The sequence below is a fragment of the Mus musculus genome, chromosome 7 (genome assembly GCF_000001635.26).
Source record: "Mus musculus strain C57BL/6J chromosome 7, GRCm38.p6 C57BL/6J".
Lineage (NCBI taxonomy): Eukaryota > Metazoa > Chordata > Mammalia > Rodentia > Muridae > Mus > Mus musculus.
The window spans coordinates 68,138,304-68,157,530 of NC_000073.6; the positions used below are offsets into that span (position 1 = coordinate 68,138,304).

A 19,227-nucleotide genomic window follows, 5' to 3' on the forward strand; every position below is an offset into this window, starting at 1 on the left:
TGAGAACGTAAACGCCCCCACACCATCCCCATTGGTGACCAGCTCTGCCAGCCTGAAGACCTTCCAAAGAAGCATATCCTTGATGTGTCCCTACGCAAAGTAGAGATTTCTCTCCTCCCGAAGGAAGAGTGTTGCCTTATTGTCAAACTGTCGGGGACATTGTGTTCCATATGTCACTAAGTTGCTTTTATTTACCTTAGGAACTTAAAAAAAAAACACTTTGTTTTATATGAAATATTTCTGCTTCAGTTTTGCACACGTGGGGGTGGGAGGTGTCTGACATCTTCTAATTAGCATCTTACAAAACCCCGATGAAGCTGTCCGAACCATGAAGGTAGCACCTGCACTGTACTGCCACCATCTGCCCCTTCTTCCCAGTGCCCTTTGACCTCTCTTGTGCCATTTGTGGTTCCTGATCCAGGAGCGGTGCCCACCCAGCTCTGATTCCTGTCCTCCTTGATTTCTCCGATTCCGGGACACTTTTCCCACACTTCAGTAGCTCGATCCAGGTACTTCATGGGAGGTCATTCCTTGCAGCCCCACACACAGCCTCCTGTGCTCTTTCCTGCTGTGAAGAGTCAGTACGTCAGCCTGCCAGGGCACCTGATGCCCCATGCTTAGGTAATTGTGACACTTGGTTAATGCTGTCTCTGCAAGGTCCTCTCGTCACTTAACATCTTTATTTTTATCTCTAATTAAGAAGTACTTTGAGACAGATCTCGGGACTCTCTAAACACACTGTTCATTATTTCTTCCCCTCCTCATTCAACACCCATTGCTGTGGCATTGGCCAAATGGTGATTTCCTATTTTTGTTTTGTTTTGTTTTTGTACTTGGTAATTGACGTTCTCCTGCTAGGACTTTGTGTATCCTTTTAAAGTGTAGAACACAAAACTTTTAAAATAGCAGTGCTAGGTCCACTTTTATCAGGGAGGACAATTACACGTGCTATGAAGTAGAAAAATACGCAGAGCCAGAAAATATCTCAAATATGAATGTTATTTGAAATGTTCCTACTGTTTTTCCCTGCAGAGGAGGCAGAGGGCTCAGCTGCCAAAATAGCCCCAGTAGTTTTGGTCCCAGACACAGAAGTCTTACTTCCAAGGTCTCAGAGACAGGATGCTCAGAGAGAGGGGCTGACATCAGAGAATATTCATTGTGGGTTGATTGGGAGGGAGGACTTACCTCAACACAAGGCATCTGATGGAACCTTACTTCTTCTCTCCATGCTCTTCAAGCTTTGGTGAAGACTTCCTGAGGCACGGCTTCCTTTTTGTAGATACTTTTGCTGTAGAAAACAGGGTGAGTGGAGGAGGGGCACTAAAGGTCAGCGTCACCAGATGTATTGGTTTGTTCCAAAGGAAACATTCTGAAGGGGAAGGATTGAAACCAGGGGATTTCACATGCCAAGCACACACTCTGTCACAGTGCTACACACACACACACACACACACATATAAACCATACCACATACACACACTCACACACACATAAATCACATCACATACACACATAAACTATACCACATACTTTCTCTCTCTAGCTCGCTCTCTCTCTCTCTGCCTATTTTGAAAACATTAAACAACTCTCCTTATCTTAAAGAGTTATTAAAAAGCGGGAGCGAATTTTACTCTATGCTTTTTCTTTAGTCCTTCTTACCCAGACTTCATCTGCCCCTTAGAAGACTGAGAATATTTATGTTCTTCCTCTGTGTTTAATCAGGTTTTATGCATGTGTTTGGTAGAGCTATGAAGGCTTACACACTTACTTACTCTTGAGCTCCCTCCCAGAAATCTGTAAGGACGGTGAGCTTCCTGCAGCCCCCGTGTTCCCTCACTGATAGTGTGCTAACCAGTCACAAATGAAATTCTAGGGAGTATGAAATGGAGCTGTTATATTTGGATGGGGGGAGAAAAAGGAATCCTAGGCATTTCAGACATCAAGCATTCAGTGACATCAGCTGTCAGTCACACATACCGACTAGACGAGGAGGAAGTTTGACAGTGGGACTCAGGATTCTGATTCCATTTAATACACTGAGTATAACATCGAGGTATTGGCAGTGAGATTGTGCAGAATTTGTGTGTCACATCCTCCGTGTTCTGTTGTGTTTGCGTTTCTTGGAGAGTATTTGAAATTTGGCAGCAAAACAGCAGAGATAGGTAAAATTTCTGAGTGTTATTTCTACACCCTAAGTGGAAATCAATGCCATTGTATGCTTAAGATGATTGCAGGTGCCAACCTGGGCTTAGAGAATGCTGTGCCGCTCCTGATTGGGTGCCAGCTGGGCGGTACTAGAAGTGGTATGTTAGGTTCCAGGCATACCCACTACCACCTCACGTGGTCTCCAGCAGGCCTGGGCTCGTTGCAGAGGGTGGCTGGATTTCTAGGTTGGAAGGCACCTTCCTTGCCTTGGTTGGCTTTTAATTCTACAGTACATTGAGAAGGCTTCCAAAGTTTGTTGTTCCTCTCCCACCATGCCCTCTTAATCCTAAATTTTTGGAAGACCCTCTTTTTGCATGGCCACAGCACCCAATAGGACAGGGGTTCCACGCCCCAGTCAGCAGTATTTTATATAGAAAAAGATCCTTCCAACCTGTCTCGCTACACATTAGCATGTCTTAATGATGATCTGAGGTTTGGGTAGGAGACCAGTAATTCTGGAACTATAGGAAAAGTGTTCCCAACTGCCGTGACCCTGCAACAGTATTGCCCCCTTTCTCTGTTGCTGGAGGCAGCTCATGGAAGAAAGAACTTGCCTAGGTCACTCAGAGAGCTGCTGACTCTCGTTAGCACACCACACAGTTTAAAATGAAAAGTTGCAGAGTGTGCTTGCAAAAGAGGCAGACTAACGTGGAGTAAAGAATAGGCTCACATGGAATTGAGGCTCATGGGTGAGTGCTGTACTCTGGTACTCGCTGTGACAGGGGTCCAGGCTTCACAAAAGAGGGGGAGTGGTCAAGTCTTCCGAGGAAGCTTCCTCTATCCCCATCCCCACCTCTCACACTGGACACAAGCACCCTCCTTAACTTAACCCTGAAGCCTGGGGTGTGCCCGATCCTAATGTTAAGTCTCCAGCACACTTGAATCTTCCCAGCCGCTCTGTTTTCTTTTTTTTTTTTTTTTCTTCCTTCACTAAAACTCAATACAAACAGTTCCGTAATGGAGATCTCAGACGATAGAAGCAATTTGTTGAAAATGAAAAAAGAAAAGGGAAAAAAAAAAAGCCCTGAAAGACTAAGCTTCTTTTTAAAAGAGCCAAACACTCTTGTTAATACTTTGGGAAACAGAAATGTAACTTTGGGTAAATTATCTCAGAGTCATGGCGGTTCGGACTTAGGTGGGGAAGTCATCTTTTAGGGGTCTCCTTGCATGAGCACCACATAATCAGCATATTCATGTGTACCCTGGTCTAGCTCAGACCTTCAGGAGCTGTGAAGCCTTCCTGTTGGGGTGCTCAGAAGCATAGGAGTGAAACCAGAAATTGCTAAGCATGAGAGGAAGAGGGTCGCCATCCACTCTTGGCTCCCTTCTTCTGGCTCTCCACCTTGTAGGCGTTAATGTTTAAAAAACATTCTCATCAAGCATGGTCCTTTTTAGAATTCACAGGATCTATGGGGTCAGGGAGTATGAGTGAATGTGAAAATGCTCGTTTGTTTTAACAAACGACAGAGGTTTGGGGGTTTTTTCCCTCCACTGCCTGTGCAGCCTTCCACACTGTTAGGCAGTCAGGAAGCCCAGCCCAGCAAGGCCATTAAGCCATCCTTCCTTGTAATAGGAGGAGCAGGAGGCAGGTACCAGTGGCATGGCACCTCTCACAATGGAGGTTGGTTGGTTGGTTGGTTGGTTGGTTTTTAAATTTAAATGAGGGATTGTAGATAGTTTGAAATCTTCTTGTACCAGGAGAAACAGAATGAAAAACTAGCATCTTCTAGTCAACTCAGGAAACTGTGTTGTTTTAAACAGATTGGCTGTGTTTAGTTATATACCTTTTAAACAGAGTATTACTAAGTTAAACTTTTAAGGCATTTTAGTTATCAGTAAAGATGATAATTAGGCTGGAGAGATGGCTCAGTGGTTAAAAGCACTGACTGCTCTTCCAGAGGTCCTGAGTTCAATTCCCAGCAACCACATGGTGGCTCACAGCCATTTGTAGTGGGAATCTGATGCCCCCTTCTAGTGTGTCTGAAGAGTGACAGTGTACTCACATGCATAAAATAAATAAATAAAGATGATAATTGATAGTTTTCCCTTGAAATGCATGGATCTAAGGGGCCCACCCCCACCATCACTCCAGCAGATTCTCATGCATACATGGACCCTGCCGGGAGCACCTGCTTTACACATGCCTTTCCACGCCATGGTCTTGGCTGGCAGTGCTCTTGGCTTCCTGATACGCATCTTTATGACATAAGTCTGTGCCTTACTCATTATCTATGTGCACATCTCCTTTCCTGGTCTTTGTGTGGAAGGCCTTGTGCACTTCTGTGCTCTCCCTTGGCGCCTGGCATGCCTTGCAAGTGAACTCGAGTAGTTAATGAACAAATATTTAATTCATAGAAACTTTCAGACGACAAGCTCTTCAACAGTGTATATGTGTGTGCACATATCCATTATTAAATCCTGTGTTTAATGTTCTTCTGCTTCTGTGCTCTACCAGTTTGTACGAATTACACTGTTTGAAGTAGAAATAATTGAGTATTTAGATGTCCTAAGCGTCGCCGCCAGGTTTGCCACCACCTTCTGGTTTGCTTACGTTGTGGATCTGAAACAAGGTCTTGATGTGTTTTCCCCTGCCAGCCTTTGAACTCCTCTTCCCAAGTCCTCCTCTTCCTCAGCCATCTTAAGTTCTGAGACTACAGAAGAGTGCTACTGTGCCCAGCTTCCATTTTTTTTTTAAAGGCAAATTGTTGTCCTCTTTATCATCGGGATGGCTCAGAATAATCCTTTGCATTTTTCAACCATGGAAATGGGCTTCTTGTAATGCTTACTGGAAAAGGCACATCAGCTGTGCCTTCTAGCAAGACATGCCCATTTAGAACTACGTCTGCTGTCCCTGAGATCTTCCTGCTTGCTATGAGAATATTTCCAGTGACTCTGGAACCGGGGCAGGTCCACCACAGTGTATTGGTCACAAACTTTGAGACCTCAAGGCTCAGCCACTTAGAATTCCAGCTTTGCCTCCTGCAGGCTGTGTGACTCTGACCATTCATGACATTTGCTCTGTGTTCTTGGCTCTGGTTCTGAAGGTGAGAAGGCTGCAGGTCTTCCTGCCATCCTGGGGTCCCTGTGGAAATGAACACAGGCAGCACAGGGTAAACTACCATGAAGCCGCACACAGCCCAAATGGAAGAAGGTACCTTGTTACTAATAGCAATAGGCACACATTGTTTCTGTGGCCATGCCTTTGGTTTTGGCTTTTTTTTTTTTTTGGAAGATGGATGGATGGATGGATGGATGGATGGATGGATGGATGGATGGATGGATGGATGGATTTACTGATGGTTGTGAACCTTCATGTGGTTGTTGGGAATTGAATTTTAGGAACTCTGCTTGCTCTGGCCCAGAGACTTATTTATTATTATACTGAGTACACTGTAGCTGACTTCAGAAGCACCAGAAGAGGGCATCGGATCTCATTATGGGTGGTTGTAAGCCACCATGTGGTTGCTGGGATTTGAACTTGGGGCTTTCAGAAAAGCAGTCAGTGCTCTTACCCGCTGAGCCAGACCAGGTTTGAGGGTGGTTGTTGTTGTTGTTGTTGTTGTTTTGTTTTTCTGTTTGTTCGTTATACCCTGCTGCCTCCCTGCCCCACTTCCTTCCTGGAATCTGGCTCCTCTGGGATTCCAAGCAAAGGCAGAAAAAAGGCAGTGCACTCTGCATCCACTCTCTCAGGACCTCCCTGGACCAGTGCATAAAATTCAAGGGCTCTGATTCTGGCCAGTTCCTGTGAGTAGTTCATTAACACCGATCCAAGTCTCCCTAAAAGGGAAACGATGACTGACCTATCCCCAGAACACTCCACCCTGTACCCGTGAAACACTAGCTCTTCTTTCTTGGTTGCTCGGTAGACCTTGAACAAAATAAAGCTTTCAAGTCAGCTGAAGAGGAAGCTGTGACATAAAATGTTGGGGTGGCAGGAGTTGTCACCACCTCAAAGACAGGGAAGGCAGGCGGCAGGCAGGTCACTGGGACATCTGCAGGATGTCTGTGGAGAACAGAAAGCGGCATATGCTGAATGAGCAGCAGGTCCCAAGGTCCTGAGTCAGGACTACACATGTACAGAAGTAGGGTATATATGTGTGTGTTTATGTGTGTTTGTGTATGCATGAGTGTGTGTACATGCATGTGTGTGTATATGTGAGCACGTGTGTGTTTGTGTTTATGTGTGTGAGTGTGTATGTGTGTGTGTGAGCCTTTGTGCATGTTTGTGTTTATGTGTGTGTGCGTGTCTATGTATGTGTTCCGTTTGTGTGTGTGCATATGTGTGTGTGTGTATTTGCCCCTTCCCATGCCTACCTCCATGTAGCCACACATTATCTGTTGGCATGCCACAGCCCTTCCATAACCTAAATAGCAACTCACAATTGTATACCTGCAACTACAGGAGATTCTGGCAGTCTTTGTTGACAGGATGGGTGAATCCATCTTCCTCGATCTGGGCTATGAGAGGGGAAGTGAGAGAAGCTGAGCAGGCTGTCTGTGCATTCCTGGAATACTGCCCTGACTGTGTCGTGCAGCAAGCATAAAAGGCTATCTCTGGCCACTGGCTATAGATGACCTTTTCCTGTGACTGAAGATCAGTGAGTCCTAGATAGTAGTGGTACAAATGGAAGGAGAACTGGATGTTCTAGTGACCAGCCAACAAGCTGGATACCCTCCCCATCTTGATGATCAGGAGTGTGTGGACAGTACCTGTGCTTCTTAAGCCTGCACTTGCTCCATCTAGTCCAGCCCATGGATCCTGGAAGAAATGCCTTGGACCTAGAAAACGAATAGCAAATGCTTTCTCAGTCTCCCACCAAGCCTCCAACTTGTGGGGGCCTCCAGCTGCACATGCAGCAGGGAACTAGTTGCAGAATCATTTCTAATCTCCCAGGTTAGCATTGTCTGTTTCTTTTGAGTATTTGGGGTACTCAACCCAGTTTTGGGTGTTACCATTATACAGTTCTCTAACTACCTCTGTCTGAATCCCGTAATTAATATTAAGGGGCCCTGCTTCCTCACTTGGTTTGGTTGTGAGTAATGATTCATCACCACACAGGAAAGAGCTTCTGTATCTATGCTAACACCAGCGTTTATAATGTAAGCTGAAGCAAAGTTGAGTAAAGTTATGTATTGGAAGGATTCTTCCTCCCTTTTTAAAACAGAGTCTCATGTAGCCCAGTCTAGTCTGCCTTGCATTCTTCACTATATAGCCAGGAGTAACTTTGAACTTGGAGTCCCCCTGCCACTATCTCCAGGGACTGGGATTAGAGGCCTCTATTACCATGCCCCATTTAAACGGTGCTGGGAATTGAACCCAGGACTTCTCGGATAGAGATAAGCACTACACTAACTGAGCCACAGTCCCAGTCTCTCTTTGTGTTTCAAAACAGATTTTTCGAAACACAGAAGTCTCCTTCCTTGTCTTGGAATAGCTTGCTACCTGGCAGACATGTTATTTACGTGTTTTCTCTGTTTTAGCGTTCCTGGGGGTTGGAACCAGGGCTGCAAGCATGCTAGGCAAGCACACTGCCCCTGAGCTACAGCTCCTGTACCTGATGAAGTGTTAATCCCCACATGACCTCAGTGGTCAGCCTGTGTCTCTGTACATTCCTAGAACTGCACAAAACCAAACCACCATCACCATTGAACCTTCAGGGAGTTCTGGGTGAGCCCAGGTCTATTGTGGATCACACAGAGGTTACTCTAGGACAGAAGGGTCTGAGAAGAGTACTGAAATTAAGAAAACGGTCTTTTAAAGTTTATAAAAGTTTTATTTGATCAGAAGTGAGGTTTAAGTACTTCAGATTCCTGCCCTTACGGGCCAGTAAGAGGCTTAGCAGGTAAAGGCTAGAGAAAGTGACTCCCACACTTACCCTCTGCCTTTCACTGGTATACCATGGCCTGTGCACACACACACACACACACACACACACATACTCTCACACACACCTCTGCCCTTCATGTGTACACCTTGGCCTGTGCACACATGCATACACACACACACACACACACGCACACACACACAATTTCACATAATTTTTAAAATTGAAAACATTCTTTAGTTCTCTTTTTCTTTCTTATTCATCTAACCATCCTTCCATGAAACCAGATCTGCAGCTCTTCAGCACATGAAGGGAACTAACTAGAAGCTCTTCGTCACGTTCCTTTTCCAAGCGTGCCGTGGCGGAAGGTCCTAGGAGCCTCCTCATCTCTTCTATACCTGTGCACCAGTTAGTTGCACTGTTACATAGTTGGCAAAGCCAAGGTGAGAATCCAGTCCAGAGACTTACGTGGAGACAGCAGCTGATATTGACAGAGCACTGCCGATGTGCAGGAGACACTTGCTGTCGCTGTGTGCCTTGCTGCGTGTGTTCATGGGCTAACAGTGCGGGGTGGTGTCTGTCATCTGCCTCCGGTGGAACTCTGAGGAGGCAGAGTCCCTTTGACTTACAGCAGCTGACAGGGCTGGACTGTGAACTTCTCCCAAGCCCGTGTTCTTCTGTAACCAGACAGCTGCTCGGTAATATGTTTCTAACACAGAGCATGAACCTCACTCTCCCCGAAACCAATTTTGAAAACTGTAGGCAGAGAAGACAGACAGACAGACATTCCTTGGGCCTTTTCAAATGTGGCCACAGCGGCATGCAGATGGGCCTCGTCTGTTCTTAAGTTGTTGCTTTAACTGCTGCCACCATGGCTTCCGGGCTGGTAGGTTTTGGTTTTTTGTTTTGTTTTGTTTTTTAATGATATTTGGCATGATTAATGTGCAGAGGAATGCTACCCCGTGCCATTGTGTCCCTCTTCCCAGAAGATGAGCCTAGCCATTCAGGGCCCACCTCAGGGAATGTGGATCCACAGAATGAAGCAATCCCATTCAAAGCAAATGACCATGTTACCGGGCTGGCAGATTGTTTTTGTTATTGAATAACCTGAAACACATCAACAGGTTCCAATTAAATTCTTTCTGTTTCTAATTTCACTGATGATCCTCTCAAATAATATTAGTGAGTTAAGGGCCAACTTAAAACTTAATGTTTTATAAATTGATTTGAGCTTTTTTTTTTTTTTCAAAAACTGTGTATATGTATATGTGGGTGCGCTTGCTGCCTATGTGTGTAGTATATGGGGTGTGCTTGCTGCCTGTGTGTGTAGTATATGGGGTGCGCTTGCTGCCTGTGTGTGTAGTATATGGGGTGCACTTGCTGCCTATGTGTGTAGTATATGGGGTGCGCTTTCTGCCTGTATGTGTAGTATATGGGGTGCACTTTCTGCCTGTGTGTGTAGTATATGGGGTGCACTTGCTGCCTGTGTGTGCATGTGCACAGGTGAAGGCCACAGTTGACGGTGGGTGTCGACCATCATCCTCTAGCCATCTCCACCTTGATTATCACTATTATCTTTACTACAACATCTCCCTGAACCCAGAGGTTGCTATTTCAACGAGGGCGTCTAGCCAGGGAGATCCCAGGGTCCTGTTGCCAAGTCCTGTGCTTTATTTGGCTGCTAGGAAACCAAACGCAGGCCCTATGTTTGTGGAACACCAGGCACTTTACCTACTGAGCCATCTCCCCAGCCCAGGATGGTGTTCTTGGTACCTATCCTTGTCCAAGGGGAAGCACCTATAGGACTCACATCAATGAAACACAATTCATGGACTCTCTTTCTCGATTACCTAAGGGATAGACTGATTTACAGGTGGTTTCTTCAGAAATCCCAAGCATCTTCCAGTGGGGCAGAAGATATGCAACCAGTGTACTTCCGTGCTCCCCTCCACGTGGGCCTTGAGACTTGAACGTGAGACAGAACTAGAAAAATACCTGATCAAGATGATATTTTCTTAGCATGTGGCTAACTTAACATAAAATGTTTATGCGTCGTTGTCTCTGGCATGGGACTTTCTGTGTAGGTGGTGGCAGAGTTCCTGTGGGTTTCACAAACACTAGAGCCAGGAGAGTTGCGATATGTACCCTCCGTGGCCACAGCAACAGGAAGGAGTTTCCTAACCCACAGTGTAGGTGGAAGGTGGAAGTATCAGAGAGGATGTTTTTTTCCCACCCCCAAACTGTTTGAAGTTCCCAAGTGTTCCAGTGGGACTGCATGAGAGCGGTGCTCTTAGGAGTTCTGAACGCTGGGCTTTGGAGGCCATGATCTCGTGCCGAGATGTGCTCTGGTCGGAATTGCTGCCTACAATACCCTGTGGGTAAAACGGATATTTCGAGCATGACTGAGCTTATTAAGAGCCCTACAGGGCTTCCTCTGCTGGGGTTTAGAAATTTCAAAGGGTTGGGGAGTGGGTGGAGGGCAGGATTACGGACACGCAGTGTGGAGAGGGCAGGAGGACGGAAGTATCAGGCTTGGGATGTGTCATTTGTGCTGTTGAATGGCACCAGGCCAGCGTGCCAGTGTGGGCTGAGAATGTCAATTTAGGAAGATACAGTGCAGGAGAAAGTTCAGGTGCTGCCAATGCGGATAGACGGGCACCAAGGAAACCGTAATTAGGGGACACTCATCCAGCCGATCTTGCTTGTTTACAAGGTGAGAGACGAGTGCAGTTAGAGAATGCACGTAGTAAAACGTTTCAGGGTTGGAAATTAGAGGTGCTTAAATTGATTTCAAAATCCCCAGTATTTCTTTAAGGAAGGTGTGCGGTTCGTGTGTTCAAAGGGCTTGTGATTTCAAAGATGAAGAAAAGCTGCTTTTCTGGTGTCCCAATCCCTGTGTTCACTCCTTGGAAGCTTGAACAAGCTCCCCCCAACCCCCCTCCAGTGAGTGAGCGAGCACTACAACCTTCCTCGCTTAGATTGCTTGAACTTCACTTTCTCCATCTGCCAAGTGAAGATGTCCGTCCTCTGGGTTCATAGTTCCTGAGTTGCCTTTGCTCCAGAATCCAGTAGCTCTTGGGGAGTTTTCTCTTGCAAAGGTGCTCGCTCCCAGGCCCCATGGAGAAGCAGAACAGAGGAATGCAGCCCAGACTTGTGGTGGCCATTCCTCCTCTCTCCTGCGTTCCTAGGCCGTGGGAGAGAGGCCCCCGTGGGAGAGTGGAGACCACCAAAAGCCTTCCCCTTTTCACAAAGCATTGCATAACAGAAGTTGCATGTCTGGCTCCCATTACAGGGAGTTGAGCACAGCTTCTGCCTTTACCTGGGTCACTGTCATTGCCTGCAAAGTATGTTCTGTTTGTTCCATCCTCTTAACCCTTTTTCACTTCAACGCTCGCTCTGTCTCTAAATCGGGACAAAGCACACCTTGACATACGCTGCAGACTAGGATACAGGCTCCACGGCTTCTGCACCCTGACCTCCCTGCCTCCTCCTGCTGGATGAGGAAACTCTGGGGTCTGAAGAAAGGCAGCAGCTCCTTTGACATGAATGTCAAGGAAGTTGCTACAGTGCTTATTGCCCCCACCTCCACCTCACCCCCGAGTGGAAGAGATGACTCTGGCTTTTTCAGACCCTCGCTTTCAGACTGAGTCCAGAATTTGGAAAACCTGGGGATACTTTCTTAGAAGAGGAAGACTCTGATAGTTTGGGAGTTCGCAGCATTTAAGGCTTCTCTGCTTAAAAGTTGATTTGGAGGAATGGAGAGATGGTTCTGCAAGTGTGAGAAGCTGAGTTCAGATCCCCGGCATCCGTGTAAAAACTAAGTGGCCTTAGGAAACAGAAAAGGCCTGCTGGTTACCAGCTTGGCCAGTCAGTAAGCTCCTGCTTCAGTGAGAGCCCCTGCTTCACAAGACCAGGCAGAGAGCAATAGTGGAAAGCATACTGCATTGCCCTTTTGTCTTCCACGTGCACTACATGTGCACACACACACCTGCACATTTAAGTTGATTTGGAAAATATGGTCCTGTATCTTAGGCATCGCTGTATAGGCACCAGTCCCTTTGTGTAGCAACTAAACTTCGCGTGTCCTTGACATTGCCAAACTTCTGTGGGGTCACAGGTCCCGTTGTAGGAGGCGGAGTGCAGTTTGGCCCTTTCCCATTTCTGAATGCTTCCATTTTTATACCACGGATAAAGTGATTCTTGAACACCATTCCAAGTTCCAGACTCATCTATGCTTTACGGGCTGGCACTGTCTGCTTACTGGGGTTCAGGTTTATAGAGATAGTTAATCTACCTGTTAATTCCTTCAGCTTCCAATGAAAATTCCCGTGAACCGTAGAAAACCAGCCTAGAGGGTATTCCAGAACATGTCTGGAGGTGATGAAGGGAGACCTGGGCTAAAGGTTCAAACGGGAAGGAAGCAGAAAGCTACCTGTATCTCCCTCCCTCTGTATGACCTTCCCTGCTCCCAGCCCCGTGGGGTCAGGTGACATCACAGGACTATGCAGGTGCCCTGTACACAGTGTCTGAAAGGATACCCTGGGTTCACCCTCGTCTTCAGAGGTCCAGGATGCTTCTCATTGCTTCAGTCTCTTACATCCAAGGGTGATAATGGATAGGTCTGAGCAATCAAGGAACACTTGATGATTTGGACAGCACCTTAGAGTAAACCAGATTATCTGAGATCAGGAGATAATAGTTCAAAGACCAAATAAAAATTTACAGACATACAGTTCCTAATTAATTGGAAAAAACAGAAGGGGCCTCTCTCTGTTGGCATCTTCATCCGAACTGTTCAGTCAGCTGGCGTGCGTTCTACCCACTGTGCCTAGGATGGCTCCCAGTCTGGACCCAATTTTGTAGTTGTTGTTGTGGTGGTTTTGATTTTGGTTTTATTTTTGTGTTTGTTTATTTTTCTCTATGTACCTCTGTCCTGGAACTTGATCTGTAGACTAGGCTGGCCTCAAGCTCACATAGATCCACCTGCCTCTGCCTCCCAAGTGCTGCAATTGTAGGTGCATGCCACCGCTGCCCACCTAAGTGCTCAACTATTAATCGTTTTAAAAAATGGTTTTAAAAAAGAGCGTGGCATCTCGAACTTTGAATGCCTTCAGTGAACTTTTTAACGGTGGGCAGTACCATTTTTAAAAACAAAACGAAAAAACCTGGTTGAAACTGAGAAGTGATCATTTCCAGAATACTCGGATTCCTATTGGCACTATGGGGCATCAACACTTGCGATGCGTTTTAGCCAAGTTGGTACCTTTTTCCACCCCCTCTGCTCACAAAATTCAAGCAAAGTACAATGAAAGCCAACAGAAGTCTGTGTGTGCGCACATGCACACTCAGAAAAAGAGAGAGATTCTAGAAATGGTATCTCAACAGTTGCATGGTCTCTTTTCTAGGTACTTTTTAACAGTGAGATAGGCTGATTATGAATATTCCATGTATTTATGCTAGTGATAGTATTTTTCAGGATGTACAATTATCAGGGACAATGCTTTTCTACCCTCCTAGATAATTTAAAGGTCTAGCTGAGCTTTTTTTTTTTTTTTAATGATTGCTACTTGGTAAGTAAAAGTATGTAGTAGGATGGTCCTGGGAATACCTAAGTCATGTTTCCAGCCAAGTTACAGGAGCAGAGCAGCAGGATGAAGGAAGTGGTGAGCAGAGAGGCAGGGGCCTCAGAGGAGCAGGCTGAAGGTCACTTGACCAGCTGTTGATATCCGTGCTGTGTTTAGAAAGTGCGTGCTTCTTCAAGAACTGCGACTGATTTAAACGCAGCTGTGCATCCTGGAGGTTCAGTCACATCAGTGATCCTGTTCAGGTCGGGGCTATAATGATGTCACAGTCCTCCTAGTTCCTGTAAACTTCACTGTGTGCATACAGTGACTGAGTTGCCTTAGACATGTTTCTCAGGGATGTTTTTAGTGGTAATTTATTTCATACATGGACATAAGAGATGGCTGTAATGAAGTTTAAGATTCTAGAAAGGAATGAATCTGGAGACATTAAGAGGTGATATAAACTGGAAAAGAAAAGGCTATGCAGTAAAAATAAACCACCTTCATAATTAGTCACAGGATTGAGGTGTGAGGTGCCTGTTACCCCTTCTGATCTTTCCCAAAAAGGAAGCGTGGACTGTGGACTGCCTTTTCCTCCTTTTCATGGGGAGTTCCTCCTCTTGGAGCAGCATGAAGCGAGACAACTACAGTCACCAGAGCATTGTTTTAGAGAAGATTCCAGGAGTTGGTTTTGATTTTTTTCTTCCAAACTATGACTAGGCAGCCTTAGAGCAGCTGTTCTTACAGTTGATGGGAGCAGCTGTGAATAGGGGATTCGTGTCCATGTACATGTAGCCATCCGAATTCCATGGGTAGTCTATGTGCGCGTGTATCTTTCACATTTATTACTCTCTCCATGAACCGTCTTGCTTTTCGTAACAGAACTTAATCCTAGGCCTCATGTGCTCTGCTCTGAGTACTAGTTGTCCCATGGGTGACTCTGGTCAGTCATTTCAGTTATCTTCACATAAACATTTGTGTATGGAGAGAGGCTTATGCATGACCTGTTAAAGCCTTGCACCCTTTGGTGACACAATTCCACTAAAATCAAGTGGAAGAGGTGACATGAGCGGGCACACAGATTTAAGGCACTGACCTGGGAATGTGTGTATTGATGAATTCACACCATCAGAACAGATCTCTCAGCCATCACCAGGTGTGCGATTGTCCCAAAACAGGCTCAAACACCCGTTTAGAGAGGTGCAGTCTAGCCGGGTGGAGGTGGTATAAACACTCGGTAGGCAGAGAGGCAAATGGATCTCTGTGAATTTGAGGCTAGCCTGGTCTACAGAGGAAGTCCCAGGACAGCCAGGGTTTACAAAGCAACTCTGTCTTTAAAATAAATAAATAAAATAAAGCAAACAAACAAAACCAACAGCAAAAGATCTGCCTGAGCAATGATGGGTGCTTGAGACCTCCCCTCTGAGCCTGGCCTTCACTTGGTCATTGCAACCCCTCACCCCGTCTCCCACTGATTTGCCCCTATGGAACACAGGCCTGCCTTGTTAGGAAGTAAGTAGCATTTCAGAGCCCACACGGCTTCACATAACTCTGCGTACAGTACCAGAGAATGGAAATAGGGCTGGACGCACGCACAAGCAGAGAAGTTATAAATAGAGACTACTCTCTCAATTCCGCTTCAGTTAGTCATGGAGCGACCGTGTGAGTTTCATAAACTTATAAGGAATATACAAACAGTTCCAGATTTAAAATAACTTAGAGTAATTTTTAAGTGTGTGAAGGGTATTTTTTTTCCCCATCCTGTCCATTTGAGCATCTGTGACAGGCAGTCACAAGTGATCTTTATGTGCTCAAGCCTGCTGAGAACGGCTGCAGGGGAGTCGGCCCTCTGCAGGGACTTCTTGCTTCTTTTCCTTTTTTCAGAACTCTTGAGGACAAAGTGTGTGACTTTTGTGAGACAGAGATTCTCCATCCTTGAAGCAGCCATGAAGCTGCCCTCCCCTGCTGACCATGCCCCATCAGCTTGAGGGCCCTGTCTGTCCTGACCCCCATGCCAGCTCTCTTTGTTTGTTTTCTCCCCTGTGTTAAAATCTGCCTGCAGTTTTTCAAATTTGTATGTGGGTTTTAAAATAGGTTGAAAATCGCGTTTTCGACTATTTAAAAGTACACGGGAATTAAGACAGTCTGTGAGAACAATATAGTGCTGGTAAAAGGACTCTAAGGTTGAGCTGCACCCTTCGTCACCATCTTTTCCATTGACTCTCTCCTGCCCTTCCTTTTCTCTCTCCCCATCTTAGCAGAGCTTCAGTGTTGCAGCTTCAGCCATCCATTTGTCAGGCATTTCTACAGAGCTCAAGCTCATGTGTGTGCACTTGGTTTTCCATAAGTGGCACAGGTAGCTTGCTGAGCAGAGGGGAGACACAGTCCACACTGTAGGTGACAATTCCTCTACAGATTATGCCCACTGTGACAGCCCTGTCTATCAAAGAATGGCCCAAGTTAGTGGATAGAGTTAGCCAAAAATACAGAGTCTGGGATGCAAACAGACCCTTCTCAGCACCTTGCCTGGACCTCAGCATCCACCATCCTTTGACATCCTTACCCCTTCCGAGTTTGTCAGTGTTTCTAGCATTTCTACTCCCAATACCTACGATGTTATCACTCCACATTAATAGAAAGGCTCGCTTTCCCACAGTGAGAATCAGTACAGCCCAAAGCCAGAAGGACTAGTAGACACCATGCCAAGGGTGAATATTGAAAGCATTGTTTTAAATGGAAGACAGTGGCTACAGGAGAACACCCTTTGTTTGATTCCACTAAGTAAAATGCTCCTGGCAGGCGATTCAGTGGAGAAGTGGAGACGAGTAAGATTAGTCATTCCCCAGAGCTGGGGGAAGCTTTGCTATGTATGGGCTTTTTGCTTTGGGATGATGAAAATATTCTAACGTCGATTGTGGCAGTATTTGCACAACTCTACGAAGACACTGAAAACCACCAGACTTTCTGCTTTTTTAAGTGTGTGTGTGTGTGTGTGTGTGTGTGTGTTTGTAAAGCTGATATTACAAAATGTGCAGGAAGAAGAAAGGAAACTCTTAGCCCACCGTGGGCAGAGCCCTCTCTGTTCTGCCGGCCTTTGTCATTTATTGAAATTTCCTGCTCTCCCTCTTTGGGTCAGCTGCACCTCGGTCCTCACTCTTTCCACGCAGCTTTCTAGTTATAATGTTGCTATTTATAACTTCCCTCCGCAGGCTTCTTTGTTACCCCTTTTGCAGTGTTTGTTTTCCTGTTTTCTCAGTACTCTGCCCAGCACTGCTTGGTTCCCGAGGCCTCAGTGATCCCACAGGCATTGTCAGTAGGCGATTGTTTCTTTTGCTCATTAATGAAATGTTCCCAGATGCTTCAGCAGCTGAACTCTGTGGCTTACCTTCTGTCCTGGACTGTGCGATGCTACTCGGTTATTTTCTCCGAGCCTTCAAACTGTGCTCTCCCAAAAGGAGGACGCACTGAACTGTTCCCCAACTTAGAAACATTATTGGGGGAGGAGACTCCTACCTACACCACAGCATGTATGTGGCAGTCAGAAAACACTTGGTAGGAATTGATTCTGTCCCTCCTCCATGTGACTTCCAGGGTGAGGGGGGTGGGGGTCGAACAGGCCATCAGAAGGATAGCTGTTTTATCTACCCACTGAGCCATCTCAACTGGCCCTGACTCAGATTTTCTTCCACGACAAAGTTTCCATCTTACAGAACTGTATGGCTTGCTAAAGAGAATGCCTCTGTGCTGTTAGAGTGGGTTTACAAGCTTGGGAAGGAGCAGCTCTTGAGTGAGGCATGAGTTGTGACCTAGCAAGGTTCCTGGAAGGATGCTATGATCACCTCTCAGAGTATTGTCTCAGGGCATTTGAAAACCTAAGCATGCTTACTGCATTCAGTCGACTTATTTGGTCCGAGCTGACTCTGAGGAGCCTGTAGTCTTTTGGGTCTTGTTGGTCTGGTTGGTCTGATGTCACAGTCATTTCCTATCAGGTAAGCCATGTTGACTGTGCATCTTTCAGAAGAGAAGCTTCTCTGTTAGTGTGCAACTTTGCAGTGGCTCTTAGAGATACCAACAAGATCCAGCCTGGCGGCCAGGCAGGGTGGTCCACATCTTTAATCATAACACTCTGAAAATGGAGGCAGGTGGATCCCTAAGTTCAAGGCCAGCCTGGTCTGTGGATCGAGTTCCAAAACAACCAAGGCTATACAGAGAAACCCTGTCTCATGAAAAAAAAAAAAAATCTAGTCTTTTAAATTTGTGGCAGAAAAATGTCCATGAGACTTCCATTGGCTACAACTCAATAGAGGACACTGAGTTGATACATATTATTTCTCTAGTATCACTTGTATGCACGAGGCGGGGCTCTTCGGTGTGTATGTTACTTTGTTTTGTCCTCTAGATTTAGGGATATACCTCAAGAGAGTAGAAAAGGGTAGTAGGGCTTTTGGTTTATTTCTTCCTTATGGTTGCATGCTTAAAAAGAAAACTAGCATGCAAGCAACTCCCCTGCAGCATGCCTTTCAGACAGCAGAGAGGCTCAGAAGCCGTCCACACCACGATGGGAAGATGTGTGGAGAGGCTGCTGTCATCTGTTGGGGACTCTGAGTGTGACACCCAACAACGGCACAGCAGCCTGATCCTCTTGCATGAGTTCTTTAATCTCTCCGATGTCTCCAGTTTGTCCATCTCTAAGTGAAGGATGCCTACCCTTTGTGATTATCAGGAGGATTAAATAATGCATATAAGTAACACACCTAAAGTGTCATCAGGCATATGGGAAATAACACTGAAAGTTAACTCCGTATTAATAAGCAGCCTTGTATTTTGCCTTTGTGGTATAAATTGGATTTATATAAGAGAGACTCAGACAGCTATTGTGGAAAGGCTGACCTGGGAGATCTCAGTGATTAGAGGCTCAGAATGAGCCTGCAGAGTGTGGGCATGTCCTTACTTTTGAGATCTGAGTCTGAGCAAGTTACCCTAGCCGTGGCAGACCACATCTTTCAGTCTCAGCATATTCCACACTGATTCAAATGATCCTGTGCTGTTAGAATAGGGTTGCAAGCATGTGGGAGAGAGCAGCCTTGCCCCGCATGTGCCAGACCTTCATGGAGCCCTGAGGAGTGAATGCTGCCGGAAGGTCACCTGGGAAACCAGATCCAAATGAGTGCTGTCTCCGCATTGAGGGGCACCGCCTGCAAACAGTGGGCTTCCCTTGGGCTGCTTGGAAGACTGTCTAGGGGTTTTGCAGATGTATTTGGAATTAAGATGGGGACCTGCCTGTGACTCTGGCCGTCTGTGACTGGACCATGCTGCCTGCAGAGCAGCCCTGCAACTTTCAAGGTGTGGAAAGCAAAGGGCAAAGCCAAAGGGGAGCAACAATATGTGACTTATAGCCCTTTATATACTCCCCAAGAATCAAGAAACTGCCCAAGTGCGGGTGCACTGTTCAGGGCTCTTCTTAGGAAGCAAGCTAACCCAGAGCAGTTGAAAATCCTTTGAAAGTCAATAAGGAGAAAATGACTTACAGCATCAGCTGCTGGAAAAGTTAGGAGCTCTCATGACTAGCGTGCCAACAGGTCAAAAAAGCACGCGGTCCTGTCCTCTCTCTGTCCAGCTTGCTGTGCTCCAGG

At 46.1% G+C, this 19,227-nt stretch overlaps 1 protein-coding gene and 1 long non-coding RNA gene across 8 annotated transcripts in view; one reads left to right on the forward strand and one right to left on the reverse strand.

The window, feature by feature from the left end:
- Igf1r (insulin-like growth factor I receptor) overlaps positions 1-19,227 on the forward strand; it is a 281,412-nt gene that overhangs the window by 186,047 nt on the left and 76,138 nt on the right. For 2 of the 7 annotated variants that reach the window (XM_006540644.4, XM_006540645.4), the window contains exon 1: positions 10,273-10,404. The exons of 4 other annotated variants lie outside the window; for them this stretch is intronic. In XM_006540644.4, coding sequence (XP_006540707.1) covers positions 10,353-10,404 — 52 coding nt within the window. In that variant the 5' untranslated portion in view covers positions 10,273-10,352. Of the gene's footprint in view, positions 1-10,272; positions 10,405-10,490; positions 10,744-19,227 lie in introns of those variants that run through there. One more of the 7 variants, XM_017321986.2, reaches the window with a different exon arrangement.
- Gm51487 lies at positions 3,111-18,923 on the reverse strand. The gene is made up of 2 exons (XR_003946794.1): positions 12,569-18,923; positions 3,111-11,565 (listed from the first exon to the last, which is right to left on the reverse strand). It is a non-coding gene; the product is annotated as a predicted gene, 51487 (long non-coding RNA).